Source organism: Gallus gallus, chromosome 26, assembly GCF_016699485.2.
Source record: "Gallus gallus isolate bGalGal1 chromosome 26, bGalGal1.mat.broiler.GRCg7b, whole genome shotgun sequence".
NCBI lineage: Eukaryota > Metazoa > Chordata > Aves > Galliformes > Phasianidae > Gallus > Gallus gallus.
The window spans coordinates 1,064,024-1,082,482 of record NC_052557.1 but is presented as its reverse complement, the minus strand read 5'-3'; the positions used below and the strand labels follow the sequence as shown (position 1 = coordinate 1,082,482).

The following is an 18,459-nucleotide window of genomic DNA, read 5'->3' as shown; positions in this document are numbered from 1 at the left end:
TAGCTTTAAAGTCAAAGGTTTTAAATTTGTGTTTGAAAAGGCTGTGGCTTTGATGCTTTATATATGATTGATTCAAAAGCAAGCAGGAAACAGAAACACACATTTCCAAGAAGTTCACAGAGATCCAGTGCAGAAATCCATTCAGAAGGAAGCTGGTCAAGCAGATCAGTATGGCTTTGCTCATTCTGAGTAACATATTACCAGTTAAAGTATGGATTTCTGAACAGGTATCTTCTGCTACAATGGACAACATTGATTGTGAAGCCCAGGGAGTTTTCCAAAATGCTGTTCTATGCCAGGTTAACAGTGACTTGCTGCTTAGAAGGCTGTATATTGCTTTTTAAGTTGCACAGAGGGAAATTTCTCCCAGTGCTTAATGTTAGCATCAGCTCCTGCCTGGGTGATGAGTGCCAGCACTGTGCAGTTCTTGCTCTCTTGTTGTTCAGCACAGGAGAGGTTTGGCCACACACTCAGCTGGTGCTCGCTGGAGTTTCACCACATCTTGTTCCTGTTATTGTTGGTTTAGAGACACTTGCTTTTCATGTGTTTTTAGTTTAAAAACCACATGTCTGCATGCCATGTGAGTGTTTGACTTGCTGAGATTATTTTGCAGTGTGCACATTTTGTCAATTTTTAATGCTTTAACTTTATCTCACTGCAGGGAACCAGTGTCCTTTCACCTTTTCTTCATATTGGGTCAGTAATTGCACTTGCTGCTATGATCTACAAGAAATCTGCTGTGCAGCTGTTTGAAAAGCACCCCTGCTTGTATATACTTACTTTTGGTTTTGTATCTGCTAAGATAACAAACAAACTCGTGGTAAGTACACCAGAGTTTATGGCTACTGCAGTAAGACTTCTTGTAGCTCTTCAAGTTCTCTGGTTATTTCATCAGCTGATTTACATCTGTTTTTTATAGCAAAGTGATAAACACAGCAAAGTAGTTTGGAGGTGCAGGGGATGGAACAGAAGGCTTTCTTCCACTTGGAACTGCAGCAGTGAACATCACACTGATGCCATAGTTATGCAGTTAGAGCCAGTACAGCTTTCCATCCCTGGATTCTGTCTCTCCTCCCTCCCCAGCTGTTCATTCACATCTCTACAATGTGTTTGTGCATATGGGCAGTGAGCAGGACTGGAGGAGAGCTGCCTGAAACCCTCCCCTGGTGCATGTGTAGAGAGGAAAGCTTGTTGGGGGAGGAGAGAAGCTGAGAGAACCATGGGAGTTTGGGACAAGTGCTTGAGTTTAACTTAACCAACTGGAGAGAAATAGTTAGAATCATTTCCTGGGTTGTAGCAGGAAACATATTAACCAAGTGCTGCCCCACACAGTCTCAGTTCTGCACATACATGTTGTGTTACCACATGAACTGGGTCTGTGTTATGTAACTCAATGGAAGAAAAGCTGCTTTCTAAGCAAGCCCAGCTTGCTGTGCTGGTAGGGTGAGGATGTGGTGTAGGGCCTTTATGCAGGGTGTCAGTGTGCATGTAGGGGGGAGTGTGAAGAATGCACCTGGGCATAGGCTTGCTCTTTTGATGCCTGTCTCCCTCCACCTATTAATTCCTATTTCGTGAGGATAATGAGAGAGGTGGAATGAGAGAAGTGGTGATTCTCTGGTCTTGACAACATAGTGGCTGTGAATTTTTGTTTTCAAGCTCAACTAAAGGTAAAATTTATCCCCTCTTATTTCTGACAGAAGGAGAAACTTGTGGGCTGGACAATGTTTGTTTTTTTCTGTAGTTACCTTTTGTTGTGAGTGAATGAAACTGTTCTGCAAAGCTTGCATCTCATTTAGCTGCAGTCTCCCGTGACTAAATCAGCATTGCTGCTGTCACCAGGCACCTGATGCATAATACTGTAATGTGGCTTTAACTGCAGCTGTTTTGGCTTTGTGTGAATCGCTGTCACTGCTGGAGTATGTTAATATCTTCAACTTCCTCTTTTTTTTAACTGCAGGTTGCACACATGACCAAAAGTGAAATGCACCTGCACGATACAGCTTTCATAGGCCCGGCACTATTGTTTCTGGACCAGTATTTTAACAGCTTTATTGATGAGTATATTGTACTCTGGATTGCCCTGGTAAGTATGAGCTCTTTGCCAGTTATCATTGCAAGCATTTGGCGCTCTTTTCCTACATGCTGTTGGCATTGGTTAAACCTAGCTGACTCCCCTTGAGGATGGTGGCACTGGGGACCTGCTTGACTGAGTTGGTTTTTGAGTAGGCCTTTATGCAAACTGAGGTGAAGAGGGTTTGCTTGGTGCATAGTTCGTGCGGTTGTAAAGCAATGCAGCAAATCTTCAGAGCTTCGAGTGCTTTGAAGATCTGTGGTGATGCCTTACCAGGAAGGGAATGTGTCATTTGTGGTGCAGGAGCAGCATGGCTCTGCCTTCATCTCGTGATGGCAAGTATACCCATAGTTACTGGTAGAACACATTGGGAAAAGTCTCAGCATTAAACCCGTACATTTTTCAAGCAGTCAGCCATTATCTGTCAGTGTTAGCCTTCTAATAAAGTCAATGGCTTACACACAGTTATTACTATCTGGAGCTGATGGGAGCATTTCACAGGATTTGTGCAGCTAATGGAATCTTTTCCTTTCTTGGACTCTGTAGTTTGCATTTTCTATTTTCAAAGCTGAAGGCAGTTCAGCATAATTAGAAACTGCCTACAGAGTGTGTCTGTTCCTGCAGAGTCTGAGATCTTGCTCTTGAAAAGAGCCCAATGGTTATTTTTTTCTAAAGCATATGGATCATGTCGTACTGATGTCATGGGAGTGCACGTCTAATGCGTAACTCTTCCTTTGGCAGATCTTTTCTCTCTTTGATTTGCTTCGATACTGTGTGAGTGTGTGCAACCAGATTGCTGCCCATCTGCACATCCACGTGTTCCGAATCAAGTCCTCTTCCACTCATTCTAATCACCATTAATAAATGGGGAGCCACCATAGAGGAAAACAAGAAAAGAGTTGGTTTTCTACATGAACGGATGGCAAGATGTGTCGGAGACTAAGGCAAAAAGCAGGAAAGAACAAAATAATTTATAATCAATGTTGTATAACTCTTATTCTTTGTTATCAGTAACACTCCTTAACTAGTCTCCTGCCTGAGAGAGTGAATTCCAAGTACACCCTAGTCAGCTCTACATGTAGTCAACTCTGTTGGTTCCGAGCCCAGGAAAGCATGCAGAGAGCAATGCTCTCTTTGTAATTACTTTGATTACAGAATAATCTATGTATGGTGAATGGATCCCCAACAACTGAAGTTTCTAATGTAGTATAATTACAGCTGCAATACGACTTGCTTTTAATTTTAATATTTCATCATCTCTTAGTGAAATACTTGTTTAGTGTCCACTTGAAATTCATTTACTAAAGACCCGAGCTGGTAACAACAGATATCTCACTAACTTGTGTGGCTGAAGCAGCTGTTGAGGTTTGAGTCCAGGCTGATGTGGTTCATTTGCTGAAGCATTGCTGATAGAAGTGGTTTCTTGGCTGGAGAATACAGAGCAGGGTTCTGCAAGAGGAAGGGATGACCAGCATGCAAAATAGTGTGGTATCTTTGTCAATTAATTTTATTTTTTTAAATAAACGTGATCTAAAAGACAACTTATTTCTCAATTTTCTTCAGTGGAAAAAAAAAAAAGGAACTTTAAAAAGAAGATTTTACTGTTTACTTTTTTATGTATGGAACTTAAGCAAAATTTCCTTTCTGCTCTTAATAAATAAGAATTCTGAGAGCAGCATTTGTCTTCAGGTGTGTTGCTCTGTCCTGTTGGATTGAAGTACTTAACCTCAAGAAGCACCCATCCTGCCATTTAAAAAGCAGTTTTCTAATGCTTTAGTTCTACAGGGATGTCATTCTGGGATCTCCAAGGCTCTTCTGTGCTCCGTGATGTGGTAAGTTGTTTTTCTTCTTTATTCTGCTTTTGTTTTAATACCATTTGGTGTGTAGAGGCTGCTGGATTCAATGGAGGATTGAAACATGCAGAAGTGAGGTGCTGCAGTGTGTGCCTCACTGTGGCACTAAGGTGAATTTTGGATGCTAAACAAAGGGCCCAGGTTTGCTGTGCAGAGCAGGATCTGCTCTGGTTTTCTGGGAGCTGTTGGTGGGTCGTGCAAGGAGCCTGGTGGCTGAAAGCCCAGACCTCTGCTCACAAAGTGTCTTGCTAATGGTGATGGAGAATTGACTACAGGGAACCCAGAGCACAGCAGTACTTGAAAACTTTCTTTTCTGGAAGAAGTGAATGTGGCTCACATTAAAAGTAAGTGACAAATAGAACACCAAATCAAAGTCCCACTTGGCCATGGAAAGTGATGGGGCACTGCAGGCAGTGGAACTGAGGTACTGACTTACTCAGCAAGTGTTGTGGAGTTTGGTCATGCAGCCTTCAGGGCAGCAGCTGTCACAGTTGTAGATAACTGGGATGGAGATAGTATTCATGTTTAGTCTATCTAATCTTAACTGCATTCATCTGGGTGAAGGTTCTGTCTGGGTAAACCCAGCCTCTCACTGCTGCTCTTCAGGTGGTGGGGAAGAGCCTGCAGGAGTGGCTGTGCTGGAAGCTGCTCAGTCTTCCCAGTATGGGAATTCTTCCATTAGATGGGGATGAGTGCAGAACTCAGGACCTTGGGAAGTCCCTGCCTGGGGTGTGTGTGCCCAGTGGGACAAATGGGGAGTTGTTCTCTTGGTTTTTAGGGTTTGGAGATTAAGCTGCTTTGAATTACTTATCGCTGATGCTTGTGACTGATATGGTGAAGAACTGAAGCCTGTGAGGGGCTGTCCAGGCCCAAGCAAGCTGTTACAAGGGAGTCTAAAGTGTGTTGCAATGGGGAAATGAACTGTGATGCCTTTCCCTGAGCTTTCCATCAAACAAAAGCTGGGGTGACCTCAGGCAGCCATGGAGACCATTTCTGTGCAGGTCAGGTTTCAGTGTTAGCAGAGCACAGCATCCTGTTCCTAAAGGAACATTGCTGCTTATAACCCCGGCCATGCAGAGCATTGCTGTGTGGGTGTAGGGATTGTGTAAGCACCCATAATAAACAATGGAATATGTGAACTTTAGCACTGTGCATTGCAGTCCTGTTGTTTGTGATCATAGGTTATCTCAGATATGCTTGTAGGCTTCAAGTTGCTGGAGGAGATGGAGGAGGAGCAGTGTTTGCACACTCAGCCCCATCTTGTGACACTCCTTTTTCACTCTATTGCATTCAGAAGATGCTGTAGAGGGAAAAGCTCTTGCAACAGCAGCCTCTGCTTCCTGCAGCACTGTACATGGACCTCACATCCTTCAGAGCACAGTGAGGTTTCCTGCAGAACCATCGAGGGAAGCCGAGAATGTCAGTTGGTGCTGGACTGCTGCATGTTGTAAGGACTGATGGAGGGGTTTCTCTGCCTTCCACAAGGGCTTAATGTGGGAAGAGGATGGGTTGAGATGGCTTGGGCTCTGCTTCTGGTTCATCTGAGCATCAGTTTTGTTTCATGCTTGTGTTTTCTTCCTACCTCACATGCACCCAGTTCTGTGCCTGCTTCTGTTTTGGAGTGGAGTTATGGAGAGCTTTAATCCTTGCAATCCACAGCAACATTCTGAGGTCAGAGGCAGGAGAGCAGCGTGCTGAGGTAGGAGTGTATTATTGCACTGCACTTATCTGAAAGCACTCAGCAATGGTGACTGTGCTGACTCTGGGAGGTTAAATATGCACAGGGCTGTTTGCTGCTGCTGTGACGCACACCATAACACAGACCTTATCTTCCACACAGGACAGCTGTGCAGCAGAACCAAAGCACAGAACTGTGCCTGGTGGTTGTTTGCAGCACTGTGCATTGCTGGGAGCTGTGCTCACAGCTTATCAGAAATGAGCACTTTCCAGTTCAGGGCACCATTTCCTGGCACTGCTTTATTTACTGTTGCAGGCTTAGAGCAGGTATGAGACAGGCCTTGAGCAGGAAGGAGGATTTAAAGTGCGTTGAGTTGCGCTGGTTGGCTGTGGTGTGACCTGAGCATGGCTGCAAGCAGCTGCTCTGGGGGGCAGTTCAAAGAAAGGAGGAGGGTATTTTCTTCAGTACCTGCACTGTATCTGCTTGCTTCACAGCTGCTGATGGACCTCAGGGATGTGCATGCTCCGGGTGTTACAGGGCAGGGTGTTAAAGCTGTTGCTAGTTTGTGCTGGCCAGGTGAGTTTTCAATGTTGGGCCAACCCAAATCAAGAAGCCCTTAATGCTCATAGGTCAGAAATATCATCAGTGATGAAGGTGTAGGAAATGAGGGCTGAGCTGTGAGGAAGGAAGAGAATAACCCAAGGGAAAAGAGAGGAGAAGAGGTGGGGGTCAGGAATTGGGTGTCTGGGGGCCGATTGTGGCCCTGGCCTTTTTTCCTTCCTCTTGCATCAACTTACAGAACATTTAGGAGTCACAGAATGCATTGGAATGACACCTTTCTAGAGGAAGGGATCCCTTTTTTGCACATCTCTATTCTCTTTGCAGCAACAGCCACTTTCCATTGGGTGTTTCTCAGGCAGAAGCAAAGCAGCTGCAGCTTCCAGACCTCCATGTGCATAGTGATGCTTCATTGCTGAAGAGCTGCTTCCAAAGCAGGGACCACTTCCCTTTCTTCTCAGTGAGATGCTATGCAGCTCAGAAGGTCAACAACTTCTCCAAACAGCAATGAGTGAGAAGGAAAAGCAGGAGAGTGGTTTTTGCACTCATTAACACCCTGCATTTCCGCCCCCCCTTCCCCTTTTGTGGTGGGAGATGAGCAACTTTTGAATGGAAAACAAAAAGCACAGTTTAAGTTTACTACTCTTCAACCTTTAATTTCCCATAGGCTGATGTCTCACTACCTGTGATTTGGGACCTGTGAAGGCAAAGAAGACACCTACGGTGCCAAACCCCTTTATTCCCCTGACAAATAGTTCTCATCCCCCCCCCCCCCCCCCCCCCACCCCAGACAGAAAGTGGGATAGAAAGTCACTGTCCTTCCAGCATGGCTGGGCACATTGTTGCTATTCCAGCATCCCTTCTATTCCATTCTCTGTCCAACAGCACTTCTATTTGTGCATGGCTGCACCCCCTGACGCTCCTCTAACAAACGCCCTTCCCCTCTGGCTCAGTTCTATTGCTGTTCCAGCAGCTCTGCCCAAACATCTCCTGGTGGACTGCAGCTCCCTGGGCAGTGCTGCTATAAAATGTCTCTATGGGGCCTTCAGCAGCTCAGTACCACCGGGGGGGGATGTATTAAAAAGGAAGCTGTATTAAGAGGTATTGCAATAACCACTGGAGTGGTGCAGTACTGAGATGGGGCAGCCCTGGAGAGAGAGGAGGATGGAGCTCTGCCTTGCTCCGCACCTCCTGCTGGGAGAGCAAGCATCTCTCCCTGCTCATCCCTTCTCTCCTAAGGGAAGGTCCACTGCCAGAGAGGAACAGGGCAGACCTGCAGCCCTGAGTCTGTGCAGCAGCCCTTGCTTCCTGTGCAGATGCATTAGAAAAGGGGGAGAGCATTTTAAGAGCACTTTAAGTCTGCTGCAGGCGTCATGCTTCAGAGGCAGCGCTGAGATGAACCACAGTGATAGAGAAGTTGGCATCAAAGCCAGCAGGGAGGAGGATGTTGCCACCTTTTACTACAAGATTTAACTAGCACTTCCTCCTCCCCTGTGCTGCTCTTTCTGCTGCAGAACAGCCCTGTGACCTTCAGGTTTGCTTATGGCATGGCTGAGTAACCTGTTGGTTCATGTCTCCATGCAGCTGAAGTGGGATCACAGCTCCATGCACTACCAACAGACAGCAGCTACAACAGACACCAGGATCCTCAGAAACCTATTCCATCGGATGCTCCCTATTTACCAAACCTATGTTTGTTTTACTTAGCAATTAACAATGTTTCCTCCTCATCCCTCATCCCTTTTTGCATTCAGCAATAACTGGTCCTGCAGCCCATCCTCCACTTGCATCCATCAGCACACACAGTGCTGGGGCTCCCCAGGGCACAGCTCAGTGTGGGGCTGAGCACTGAGCTGTGCACACTTTCTGTCCCAGCCAGGTGGGAGGAGACACCCCAGCCTGCTTGTGAGCTCTATGCAAAACTACTTTCCAGTGCTACGGTGCCCCGAGGGAAAAGGGAAAGGGCAGAAACCGGTGCTTGCTGCTTTCTGTGAGTCTCTGGGCAGGGCAGACCCAGCAGAATGCAGAGTGCTCTGCCCTTGGATGGGGCACAGATGGAACACGCAGTGCTGCAGGCAGAGCCCTGCTGGGTGCCACCCCTTCAGGCTGCTCTCAGGAGTCCCTTCGGTGCTTCTTCTGCTGCTGGTATTCTGTTATCTTCTGCTGGAAGTAGGCTGTGGGCACAGCAAGGGGGGGTTGTGGTCACCAAACACTGCCAGGGTCAGAGCTGTGACATCTGTGCTTGCAGCTCATGCAGGGAACTGAAAGGTGGGGGCTGGAGAGGGCACAGAGGTGCATGGGGGTGGATGGCACACAGAGGGCTGCAGCCAGGGGGGGTCTGGGGGAAATAGGGTTGTGGTGATCCTCCACCCAACACCACTTCCCCCCTACAGTGGCCTCAATTACTCTCAGCTGGGTTTTCACCCACACCTTCATTCCTGTTCCCAACCAACAGGGAAGAAAGAAAGTGGGAGATGCTGAGAATGCAAACAGCCCGAAAGGTGACGCAGCAGGAACACAACAGCCTGGCTTCTGCCCTCCATCTGCTGCAGGTCTGTCCCTGTGCACCCCGGGCAGGGCACAGCAGGCTGCAGAGCATCCCTGCATCCCTCTCTGGGTATGGGGCATTTTCTGCCCTTCTCCCTCCACCCCAGCACCCTGCAGCCCCCTTTACCTTCCTGTGGGATCCTGCTCTTCTCTGCGTCCTCAATAAATAAGGAGAACATGTTGGTCTTCACAAACTTCTTCACGAACCTGCGGTTGGTCTTGGAGGTGATGGCCTTGCAGAAGGCTCTTTCCTGGAAGGTGCCCGGGCCGTTTTTACTCCACTTGATGTGTGAGGTGTAATGCCCGACCAGACGGACAAAGAACTGCACAAAGGCCTCGGAGATGAGTGCATTCAGCTGCTCAGATGCTGTGAGAGAAGACAGCATTAGAGGGGAAGATGGGACTCTGTTCTTGCAAATGGAGCCCAGGTCCCATTAGGAAAACCACGTGCCCTCTGCAGGCTTTAACACCGTGTAAAGAGACGCCCTTACTGTGGATGTTGTTGTTGCTGTTGTGCCTGTTCAGAGATGCCAGCATCTCGTTCTGCAGCTTGATGGGCAAGATCTGATCCTCGTCGCCCACCTGGAAGGCAAATGGGGCCATGAAGGACCAATGGGAATGCAGCTCGTGTGGCCCTGGGAGGTGCTCAGGGGCTCTATGGGGCCCCGTAATGATGGTGTGAAGGGATGCTGGCAATGGGATGCCCCAGAGACAGAGGTTGCTGCTCGTAGGGCAGCACAGCGGGTGGAGGAATCACTTTGTGGGGCACAAGGACATTAAAGATCTGACGATTCTAAGTCAGAAAAGGACTCTGAGATCCCTGATTCCAGCCCAACCCCACCGTGCCCACCTACATCCCTCAGTGCCACATCTCCACCATTCTGAACCCATCCAGAGATGGTGACCCCATCGCTCCCAGTTCCAAAACCACAGCCCTGCCACCGAGATGCAGCTGGGACAAAGTGAGGACCCTCAGCCCCATGTCCTGCGTGGGGAACCTACCGCCCGGAGGATCTTCCCTTCACACAGATCAACTATCAGAGCCTGCAAGAGAGCACAGAGCAATGAGCTGAGCAAGCACAGCCACCAAGACGTGCACTGCACTCTCACCCACCCCATCGCTGCTTCCCACCCAGCACAAGCGCAGGGTCACAGCTGAACCCAGCACTGCAGCCAGACCCCTCCACCCCTCCTGCCTGCAATAAATACCTCCTCCATGGGCTGCTCCAGCACCCGCTCCAGGTGCCGCCTCTGGATGCCAACCATGAAGGGTGTGGGGCAGCAGACGGTGTCGAGCAGGCACTCGGGGACCACAGGGATGTAGGTGTGAGCCCACGTGAAGGGGTAGAGGAGAGCAGCCACGGCGTGGATACACTGTGAGAGGACACTGCGAGAGGAGCTCAACCTGTGCTCCTCCAGGGGTCTGGGGGGGGATTTTGGGAACAGAAACAGCTCGGGACTCACCTCAGCTCCTCAGCCAGGAAGATGAGCCGCCGCTCCAGCACAGCGGAGGCGAAGATGTGCAGGATGAGGATGGGGCTGAGGCGCTGGAGCAGCGCTGGGAACTCCACGTGCTCCAGGTGGGCGTCCACAGGTCGTGTGAGCTCAATGAGCTGCGGGGTGAGAGCCACCAAGGTTGGCTTAAAAGGAAAACGGTCCCTCTGTGCCCATCTGAGTCTCCCAGAAGACGATTTGGGAGCAATTAATGACCACAGTGCTGCCCAAACCCCGTCCTGGTGGGGAGGAGGTTGCAGCATCTGCAGCAAGAATGTCTGCAAAGCACAGCCTGCCCCTTGTCCTGCGTGGGGATTTGGGACATGCAGAAACAAAACGCAGGGGAAGCCACCAGCAGTGCCTACTGTGGCATTTATTAATTAGGGCAATGGAGTTGTAACCCAAAGTTCTTCAGTGCTCACGAGGCCCTGGTAGGAGACCTCAGCACACAACCTATGAGCAATGCTGGAGAAAGTTCCCCAGAACAGGGAGGAAGGCACGACTTCGGCTATGAAAACCACACAGATGTCCTCAAAAGCCACCCGAGGAGGGCGGGCACACTTCTTGCTTGCAAGGATGGAAAGGTGAAACATCAAGCAGGTGTTTGGTGATGGTGTGCCCCTTCAGCTGGCTTTGCCCTGGATGCACAGCCCCCAGCAGTGAGGTGTGACTGCACTGTATGAGGTGTGACAGCACTGTCACCTCTCTCCACCTTGCCTGCCCCCTGGGACCACCCTGCGCTGTGACACTGCCATCAAAGTGCTGCATTTCCAGCAGGCAGCACAGGGCCTGGCCATGCTCTGCAGCCCCTTCCAGCACAAACCCTGCATGGTGTCCAACCCCCAGCCCTGCGGCACCCAGGATGTTTTCAGCCCTTTCCCTGGGATCTCCCTGCCTCACTCCAGCCCCTGCCTGGAGCCTCACATTCCATCTCTTCCAAAGAATGTCCCCATGCGCCCTGCTTCTCCATCACCCCCAGCCACGCTCCTGCAGCCTGGCCCTCAGCCAGAGCATTGAGCAATGTGCAAAGCCCTTGCACAAGTTTTCCTGGATGAAGAAATCCCTTGTAATTTGATAGGCAGCTGCCAAATGGCACTAGAGAGGGAGGATCCTGCTCTAGGACCCACCCCAGCAGGCCATATCCCAGGGATGCTCAGCACTGTTGCATGACCCAGGGCAGATCCTTCAAACCTTTCACTGCAGCTTCACCATAAGAGAAAAGAAAAGCAGAACGAGCTCTGCTTGTGCTAACCTGGCCTGGTGCTTTGCATGGGCGAGGTGGGCATTGTGCCCTGCTCAGATCTTTCCAAGCAGCACTGCAGTTAAGAGCTGGGCTCGCTGCATGCCTCCAGCACACCCTCAGTGCTCAGCTGAGGCGATGCAGAGGGCAAGCTGCAGCCTGCACTGCTGGGTTGCAGCCCTGAGGCAGGGGTGTGAACCAGCACAGCCCCAACACAGCAGTGCTGACACTGAGGCTGTTTGAGCAGTGGTGCTCAGGAATGGTGCCAGGTGAGGTTTTGCACTGAGGGCTCTGGCTCCAGGCTGATGGAGCTGCAAAGTGGCACTGCCCACAGGTGGGCTCCATCCTCATCCTCACCACTGCTCTCACCCATGGGAAGCAGCACCTCTGTCCCCCAGGGCACAAAGTCCTCACTGCCCGACCCACAGCCATGGAGGCAGCCCCATGCTGAGTCCCCCAAACCAACCTCTGTGCCCGACTCGGGGATGAAGCTTTTAATGGTGACGGTTTTCCCCGGAGCTGGAAAGGGCGATTCCCGCAGGCCCTGCATGAAGGGGTAAATCACTGCCATGGAGATCTGACGCCTCTTCTCCACCTCATCCAGGATCTGGGGGGAGGCAGAAGGAGGCCATGAAATGCCAGCAGGCAGCAGGGCGGCCGCCTGGCACAGTGGTACCCGCATAGAGCCCCACCTTGGAGAAGAGCCCGAAGCAGCCCAGGCAGCTGATGATGCAGAAGACCTCGGGGAGGCGGACACCGCGGCCAGAGGGCTGCAGGAGGATGGGAGAAAGGGTTGAGCATCTCCCAGCCCCGTCACATCAGATCCCTCCTCTTCCCAGTGATCCCCGGTCCCATTCACCCCAAGGAGAACCCACTCTGGAATCTCAATGGGAAAATCCCAGTTGCTCACTGGGGGACTTTCAGAGCTGGGACCTCAACCAGGGATGTGCTCCATGCTGTAAGAGCAGAGTGTAGCAGGGCCTGGAGGAGGCACTTTGGATGCCAGAGTTGTTCATCATTTTGGTACAAAGCCCTATGGCACAGTCCCAAACTTCTCTCCCCCTCAGACACCACCTCCCCATCCCTGCAGCTCATCCCCTCTCCTGCTGAAACAGCACCAGCGAGTGCCCGCCTTGCTCTTTCCTTTCCACACATTTCCTCTTTGTACTTTCAGCCCTCCAGACACCCAGTGCCAAAATCCTGGGTGCAGAAGCAGGGAGGGAAGGACAGGGTGGTGGGAACAGCAAGTCACCGAGCATGGGCTGCAGCCTTGTGGCTTTCTGTCCCTATTTCAGTATTCTGCATGTGAACTCAGGCCCAAAGAAGAACTCCATCATGCCAAAAGCTGTGAGCTGAGAGGCAGCCACTGCTCAGAACACAGGATGGGGCTGAGGGCACGCAGCTCCTCGGTGCCCATGTGGGCAACACACGCATCCCTATACCCAGTGCTGGTAAGGGGACGACACCTCCCACATCCCAGCTCTGTTTCGGGCTGCTTTCCTCCACCCAGCACCCAACTGACATCCCAGCAGATAGAAAAAAACCCAAACCCATCAGGCAACCCCCAGTGCTCATCGCACCACACCCCCATTGGCACAGCCACAACCAAAGCTCACCAGCAGCCTCCTGCAGTAACCAATCTTCCTGCTGCCATCCACGTTTGTCAGGACGAAGGAAAAGGTTTCGCTGCAAGGAGATACAGTGCATGGGCACAGGACAGCTCTGACAGCCCACAGCCCTCCGGGTGGGACCACAGCAGGGCAGGTACCTGGGGAAGGTGGTGACGGGCTCCCAGTTGTTGCCATCGGGGAAGCAGAAGAGGGGGATGGCCTGCAGGAGCCGCTCCTCCTCCTCCTTCTGACCCTTCAGGAGGTTCTCACGCTGGAATGAAGTGATGCCATTAGGGTGATGGATGGCACCCACAGGGGTGGGGTGACTTTGGGGTGCCTGCATGGGGTACTTCTCCACGCTCCCCTGGCTCTGGTGATGGGGAAGGGAAATGTCCCCTTTTCCTCTTAACCTCAGGAAACCCATCCTTCCACAGAAAGTTATGGGATCAAATACCTTTGGGAACTGATAGGCTATCTTGGGTTCATAACGTCCATCTGACATCTTCCTCAGCGACACCACCACCAGGTACTCGAAGAAGAACTGCCCAGCAGAGTAGAGGATGGAGCTCCGCTCTCCTGCCTTTCCCAGAGGCACATGAGATGGGATGCCGTCTGCTGCAGGGGCCTCCTGTTTGCCTTCTGCAGCCAAAAAACAAAACCAAAAACAGCAGAGAACAGTGAAATGTAAGTCTGGGAGGTGTGCAGGGAGGGAGATGCAGGGCTACTTGTGAACTGCACCCGGCACATAGGGGGTTCTTGGTCCCTGTGAGGGCAATAGCGAGCAGCTGGGGACCTATGGGTGCAGCACATGGAATGGAAAGAGAACTTCAGTGAGTCTTCTAGAGGAAATCAAGGCACCATCAGACTCCCACAGCTCCCCTTCACCCCATCCCAGAGAGGCTGGGGGTGCCCAGAACAATGCCTGGGCATGGGGGGGTGGAGAGCAGAACTGCATGGGAGTGCTTTCAGAGCACTTTGTTTCCTTAGGGAGACAAAGAAACAGCAAACAGCCAACACAGGTCTTGTTTGAGCACCTCCAAGGGCTCCGTGAGATGAATCCCAATGTCTCCCTGCCAGACGCACTCAGTCCTGGGAACTGCTGATTGCAAATGAGATACCAGAGGGTTTTCCTTAAACCACAGCTCCCACAGCAAAGCAGTTCCTTGGAACTGCACCCTTTTTCTTGTTCAGCTGGTTGGGAGAGCAGCTGGGGAGCATCAGAATGAGAAACAATGAGAAATAAGAATGAGGAGAGCCCACGCTGACATGCCCAAAGGTGCTGGGATGCTCATGGGGGGACAGCAGCATTGAGGGCTGGGAGATGAACTCAGTACCTGTGCTTAGGTACACAGCAGGCAGGAAAACGGGCATGCAGCTGGATTAAACCCAGCTCCTGCAGCCTGTCCCTGTATCCCCTGTTGGCCACGGGATCCTGTGGCAGCTCGGCCATTGTCATGCATCTCTACGGCAGGTCTGGTGGGCACCAACAGCCCTCAGTCTGCACACAGTCCCAGCTGTGGATTTTCACCCCTCCCTCCCACGGGCACGGAGAGGGCAAAGGCTGCAGCACTGCACCCTGCCCACAATGAGGGCATTGCAAGGAAGAGTTCATGCTGCACACGCAGCTTCCCACGCTGACAGCAAGTTTCTTATCAGCCAAAGGCAGAGCCAGGAGCTGCACAACCCGTCCCATTGCGCCCAGCCTCCCAACACTGTGCTGCTGGCTGAGCTCGCACCGTGCTGCCACCCACCTGTCCCCAAAAGGACAGAAAGGAAATGGCTTTCGCTTCATTTTCCACTGAATGCTGAAAAAAAAAAAAAGTTGTAAAACCTCCAGCACCGCTTTAGGGTGAGGTGATGCTGGCGAGAAACCCCCGACCCACATCTCAGAAACGCTCACAGATCCCAAAAGACCAAATTCTGCACCATCCTCCAGTGGTACCGTACCCTGTGGGTAGCGGGGCACAGCCACCATGCTGGGCTCTGCTTCACCCTGCGGTGCCGCCATTGGGGATGTGGCTCCACGTGGGGGATCCCCTCGTTGAGGTAAAGCCCCGAGGAGGGGAAGGTGTGAATATCGGGGGGGTGGGGCAGACTCGTTTAGGATGGGTTTTGGTCGGGGTTGGTGGGAATAGGGCAGGGCAGGAGGGGTCGGGCTGAGCCCCCAGAGGGCGTTGTGAACCCTCGGACCTGGGATAAAGCCCGAGGTTTGGGGTGAGCCCCCAAGACTTAGGATGAGCACTGAGAGAATGGATAAACCCCGGGGATTCAGGGTGAGCTCCTGCGTTAGGGACAAACCTCGGGATTCGGGGTGAGCCCCGTGGCAGAGGCTCGGGGAGGGCTGAAGCGGACCGAACCGGTGCCGGTGTGACCGCGCCGCGCTGCCCGTGCGCATCCCCGCTCCGCCCGGCTCCCGCCGTCCCGGCGGCCCCTCCCAGCGCTCACCTCTGCGGCCCGAGCGCCGTAGGCTCCGTCGGAAGAGGTTGCTGATGGAAGAGGCCATCGTGGCCCCGACGTGGAGCGGCCCCGGTGCGGCGCTACGGGGAGCTCCGCTTCCGCCCGCCGCGCTTTCGCTTTCCCGGGGGAGGAGGGACGGGACGGGGCGGAGAGGAGAAGAGGAGAGAAGAGAGGAGAGGAGGAGCGGGGGGGGCGGGCCGCACCTGGCGTCGGATGGGGATTGGGGAGACGGCATCGGAAACCCCCCGGGGGGCGGGAGAACGTGAAGCACCGGGAAGCGGGAGCACCGGGCACGTGGTTCTGGGAGTACCTGGGTACGGGGAGGGCCAGGAGCATCCCTGGGCACGAAGGAGCCGGGAGGAGCCGGGCACGGAGGGATGTCCCACGGCAGCGGCCGCTCCGCCTCCCCGGGGCTCTTTTGGGCCGAGGAAGGGGGTGAGGCTGAGCCGCCCCTCCGGAGGACGGAGGTTTGGGGCTGTCTGCTGGGATGGGGAAGCAGTTCCTGCTGGCACCGCCGGTTGCGATCTCGTCCTGGTATGGGAACGCCGCCGGGCTGCGCTTCCACCTATGCTGGCGCTTTTCGGTGCGCAGAACTCTGCCCCCTCCCCTCAGAGGCGCCCAGATCGGCCCTGTGGGCACAGCTGTGAGGTGTGATGAGTTGCGCACAGTCCTCAGCCCCACAGTTTGCAGGCGCAGCTTTCCTGTACCAAACACCCTCCTTCTGCCCCCGGTGAGGTCTCTTTCCCCACCGGGGCCATTGGGAGCTGTGGATCCGGGGGGGTTCTGCTGCTCTCAAGGGGGTGGCCGAGCACTCGTGCTTCCCAGAGCAGATGGGTGCAGGGCTGTGTGCTACTCCCAGGAGACATTTCCTGTTGGCACAGCAGGAGAATGAAAATTTAGGGGTTTTCCCTTTCGACTTTGGAGGAAAATCCCTCCTTTCCTGGAAAACGGAGCCACCCTCGGAGAGCAATCACTGACTGCAGCCAGAAGAAATCCCCGAATTCCTTGTTTGGTAGTTGCTTTTTCCTTTCTCTCTCTCTCTCTCTCTCCATATGCACAAATATTTTCTGCTTGCTCCTTTTAAACCAAGCATGAATGCACTTTGCCATCGCCTCGCTCTGCTCTGACAGCTTCTGTGCTGCGTTCCCAGCCTGAAACCTCTCTGCTCTGGACGAACACTGTCCCTTTGTGCCCCGGCCACAATCCGGCCAACCGTGAGCTGTTGACCTTGGAATCTTCCCACGGAGAGCTCTTTGCTGCCAGAACCCCCCCCGTGCCAACAAACAGACACACTGTGGATCTGCTGTGGGTGCGCAGCCAAAGCTGTTCTGCTTCACCGAACCGATCCCGGAGGGAGCTTTGGCTGCTCTTTTGTTTCGCTCCGTTCTTCCTTTGTGGCCCCGGTGCCGATGACTGCACGCTGGAATTCTGCAAGCGTGGTGCATTCAGGGTGCAAACGCTGCACTGCCAACATTGCCCCGCAGAACCCGAGGTGCTGCACCGGGATCCCGTGCTCGCACTGCAGCTCCTCCTCCTGCTGAGGAAGGCCCACGGCCGTCCCTTTTCTCCCCTGCTGCCCCCTCCCCCTTCGCCCACCCCCTCACTGGGTGCTGCATTTCAGAGCGCCCAAACTCAGCATCCCCACAGTGGAGGAGCTCATCTCCTCCTGCCCATGGCCAACCTGGGGCTGGGCACAGAGCGGGGGCTCAGGGCCCTCATAAGGCTCCCCCCCCGCTCCGATGCTGGGCCACATTCCCAGCTTTTCCCCGTGCAGGGAGCTTCTCCCACTGGATGGCAGCATCAGGGCAATGAAACTCCCCTGGGAAGAGCAGTGTTGGAGAGCACTGCTCCCTGCAGGGGCTTCCCTCTTGTTTTCTTTCTTTTTCTGCTGGGTCCATGGAGGTTTGTGCTCGGACAGAGGACATACGGGTTCAGATCAGGTGTGTTTGCACCGTTTCTGCCACTGCTGCCTTCTCTGGTGCCACCAAATTGCAGCGGTACCTTCCTCCTGCCCCTCCTACCCCACTGCTCACAGGCGCTGGGTGTAACACTATAATGTGATGGAAAGTATAGCAATAACAGAGGGATAGCAAAGTCTTTAGCCAAAGCAAGTGAATACAAGCCCAAATGCAGCAGCCATGGACAGATATGAAGAAAGAACATTTGCTCACCTTTAAAAGGCCTCAGGTACAGAGGGATCTCCAACAAGATACCCTCACCTCCACTGCCAACCCTTAAATGAGGTCTGGGAAGGATGAGGTGGATGCTCAGGGGCTTCACCCCTTCCTGTCACTCAGGTGCATTGCATTGCGTACACCCGAGCTCCCTTGGGTTGGCCCTGCCTTCCCACCATGTGCTCCATCACTGCTTCAACTGTGACTTAGCATTGTCACTATACTGGGACATGGGGCTGAGAGCTTGTGGGGATGCACCATCCCACAGCCAACACAGCAGCCCCAGTCTAGAGGAGGAGGAGCAATGCCAACACTCATGGGACACCAAAACTGGGGGCTTCTACAGCCCCAAATCCCCCTGCCCCCATACCCAGAGTGCAGAGAGCCCTGCGTCCAACTCACAGCCCCCAGAACGTGAAAGAAAGCCTTCTAGGGCCCATTCCTTTCAGAGGAGGGTACAGACCTAAGCCAGCCCTGCTGCTTTTCCTCACGGTGAGGCAGATTTAACCCCAAGCATTTCAATCTGCTCTCGGGATTCCTTGCAGGGGTTGATCAGCAGAGGGGCTCAGGCAGGACTGGTGCTGAGCTGCAGCCCCCTGCAAATATAGTGCAGGGAATCTGCTCCTTTCTGGGGCAGTTTGATGGTCAGGAGGTGCAGAGACGTCTCAGCTTACAGCCCCATGGCCGGGCTGCACGCAGGCACCCATAGATGGAAAGGGCTGAGCTGCACAGCCTCAGGTGTAGCACGAGAGCTTCCCCAGCTGCCCTGCACTGAGC

The 18,459-nt window shown here is 52.9% G+C and overlaps 2 protein-coding genes across 7 annotated transcripts in view; one reads left to right on the top strand and one right to left on the bottom strand.

Annotated features, from left to right (window-relative positions):
* The window catches only part of CEPT1 (choline/ethanolamine phosphotransferase 1), a 46,925-nt gene extending 43,313 nt beyond the window's left edge, over positions 1-3,612 (top strand). For all 5 annotated transcript variants that reach the window (XM_015298707.4, XM_046904137.1, XM_015298709.4 and 2 more), the window contains exons 7-9: positions 662-820; positions 1,958-2,083; positions 2,813-3,612. In XM_015298707.4, coding sequence (XP_015154193.1) covers positions 662-820; positions 1,958-2,083; positions 2,813-2,932 — 405 coding nt within the window. In that variant the 3' untranslated portion in view covers positions 2,933-3,612. The remainder of the gene's footprint in view (positions 1-661; positions 821-1,957; positions 2,084-2,812) is intronic.
* Positions 3,613-6,789: 3,177 nt separating this feature from the next.
* On the bottom strand, positions 6,790-15,615 carry DENND2D (DENN domain containing 2D). 2 transcript variants are annotated; one of them, XM_046904195.1, is made up of 13 exons: positions 15,497-15,615; positions 14,803-14,856; positions 13,506-13,690; positions 13,210-13,322; positions 13,058-13,127; positions 12,134-12,211; positions 11,908-12,048; positions 10,172-10,320; positions 9,917-10,094; positions 9,710-9,751; positions 9,199-9,289; positions 8,835-9,074; positions 6,790-8,334 (listed from the first exon to the last, which is right to left on the bottom strand). In XM_046904195.1, the coding sequence occupies exons 3-13, from the start codon at positions 13,551-13,553 to the stop codon at positions 8,273-8,275; spliced, it is 1,212 nt and encodes a 403-aa protein (XP_046760151.1). In that variant the 5' UTR covers positions 13,554-13,690; positions 14,803-14,856; positions 15,497-15,615; the 3' UTR covers positions 6,790-8,272. The 2 variants fall into 2 exon arrangements, with proteins under 2 accessions (XP_046760151.1, XP_419235.8); XM_419235.8 differs by lacking the exon at positions 14,803-14,856.
* Between the last annotated feature and the right edge of the window lie 2,844 nt (positions 15,616-18,459).

What these genes read in the sequence shown, in the direction of transcription:
- DENND2D (XM_419235.8), bottom strand. Translation starts at nt 15,554, where the DNA reads ATGGCCTCTTCCATCAGCAACCTCTTCCGACGGAGCCTACGGCGCTCG. An exon ending in GTTACTGCAGGAGGCTGCTG is followed by an intron (nt 12,212 to 13,057) that starts GTGAGCTTTGGT and finishes ATCCTCCTGCAG; the next exon opens with CCCTCTGGCCGCGGTGTCCG. An exon ending in TGGAGCAGCCCATGGAGGAG is followed by an intron (nt 9,752 to 9,916) that starts GTATTTATTGCA and finishes GCTCTCTTGCAG; the next exon opens with GCTCTGATAGTTGATCTGTG.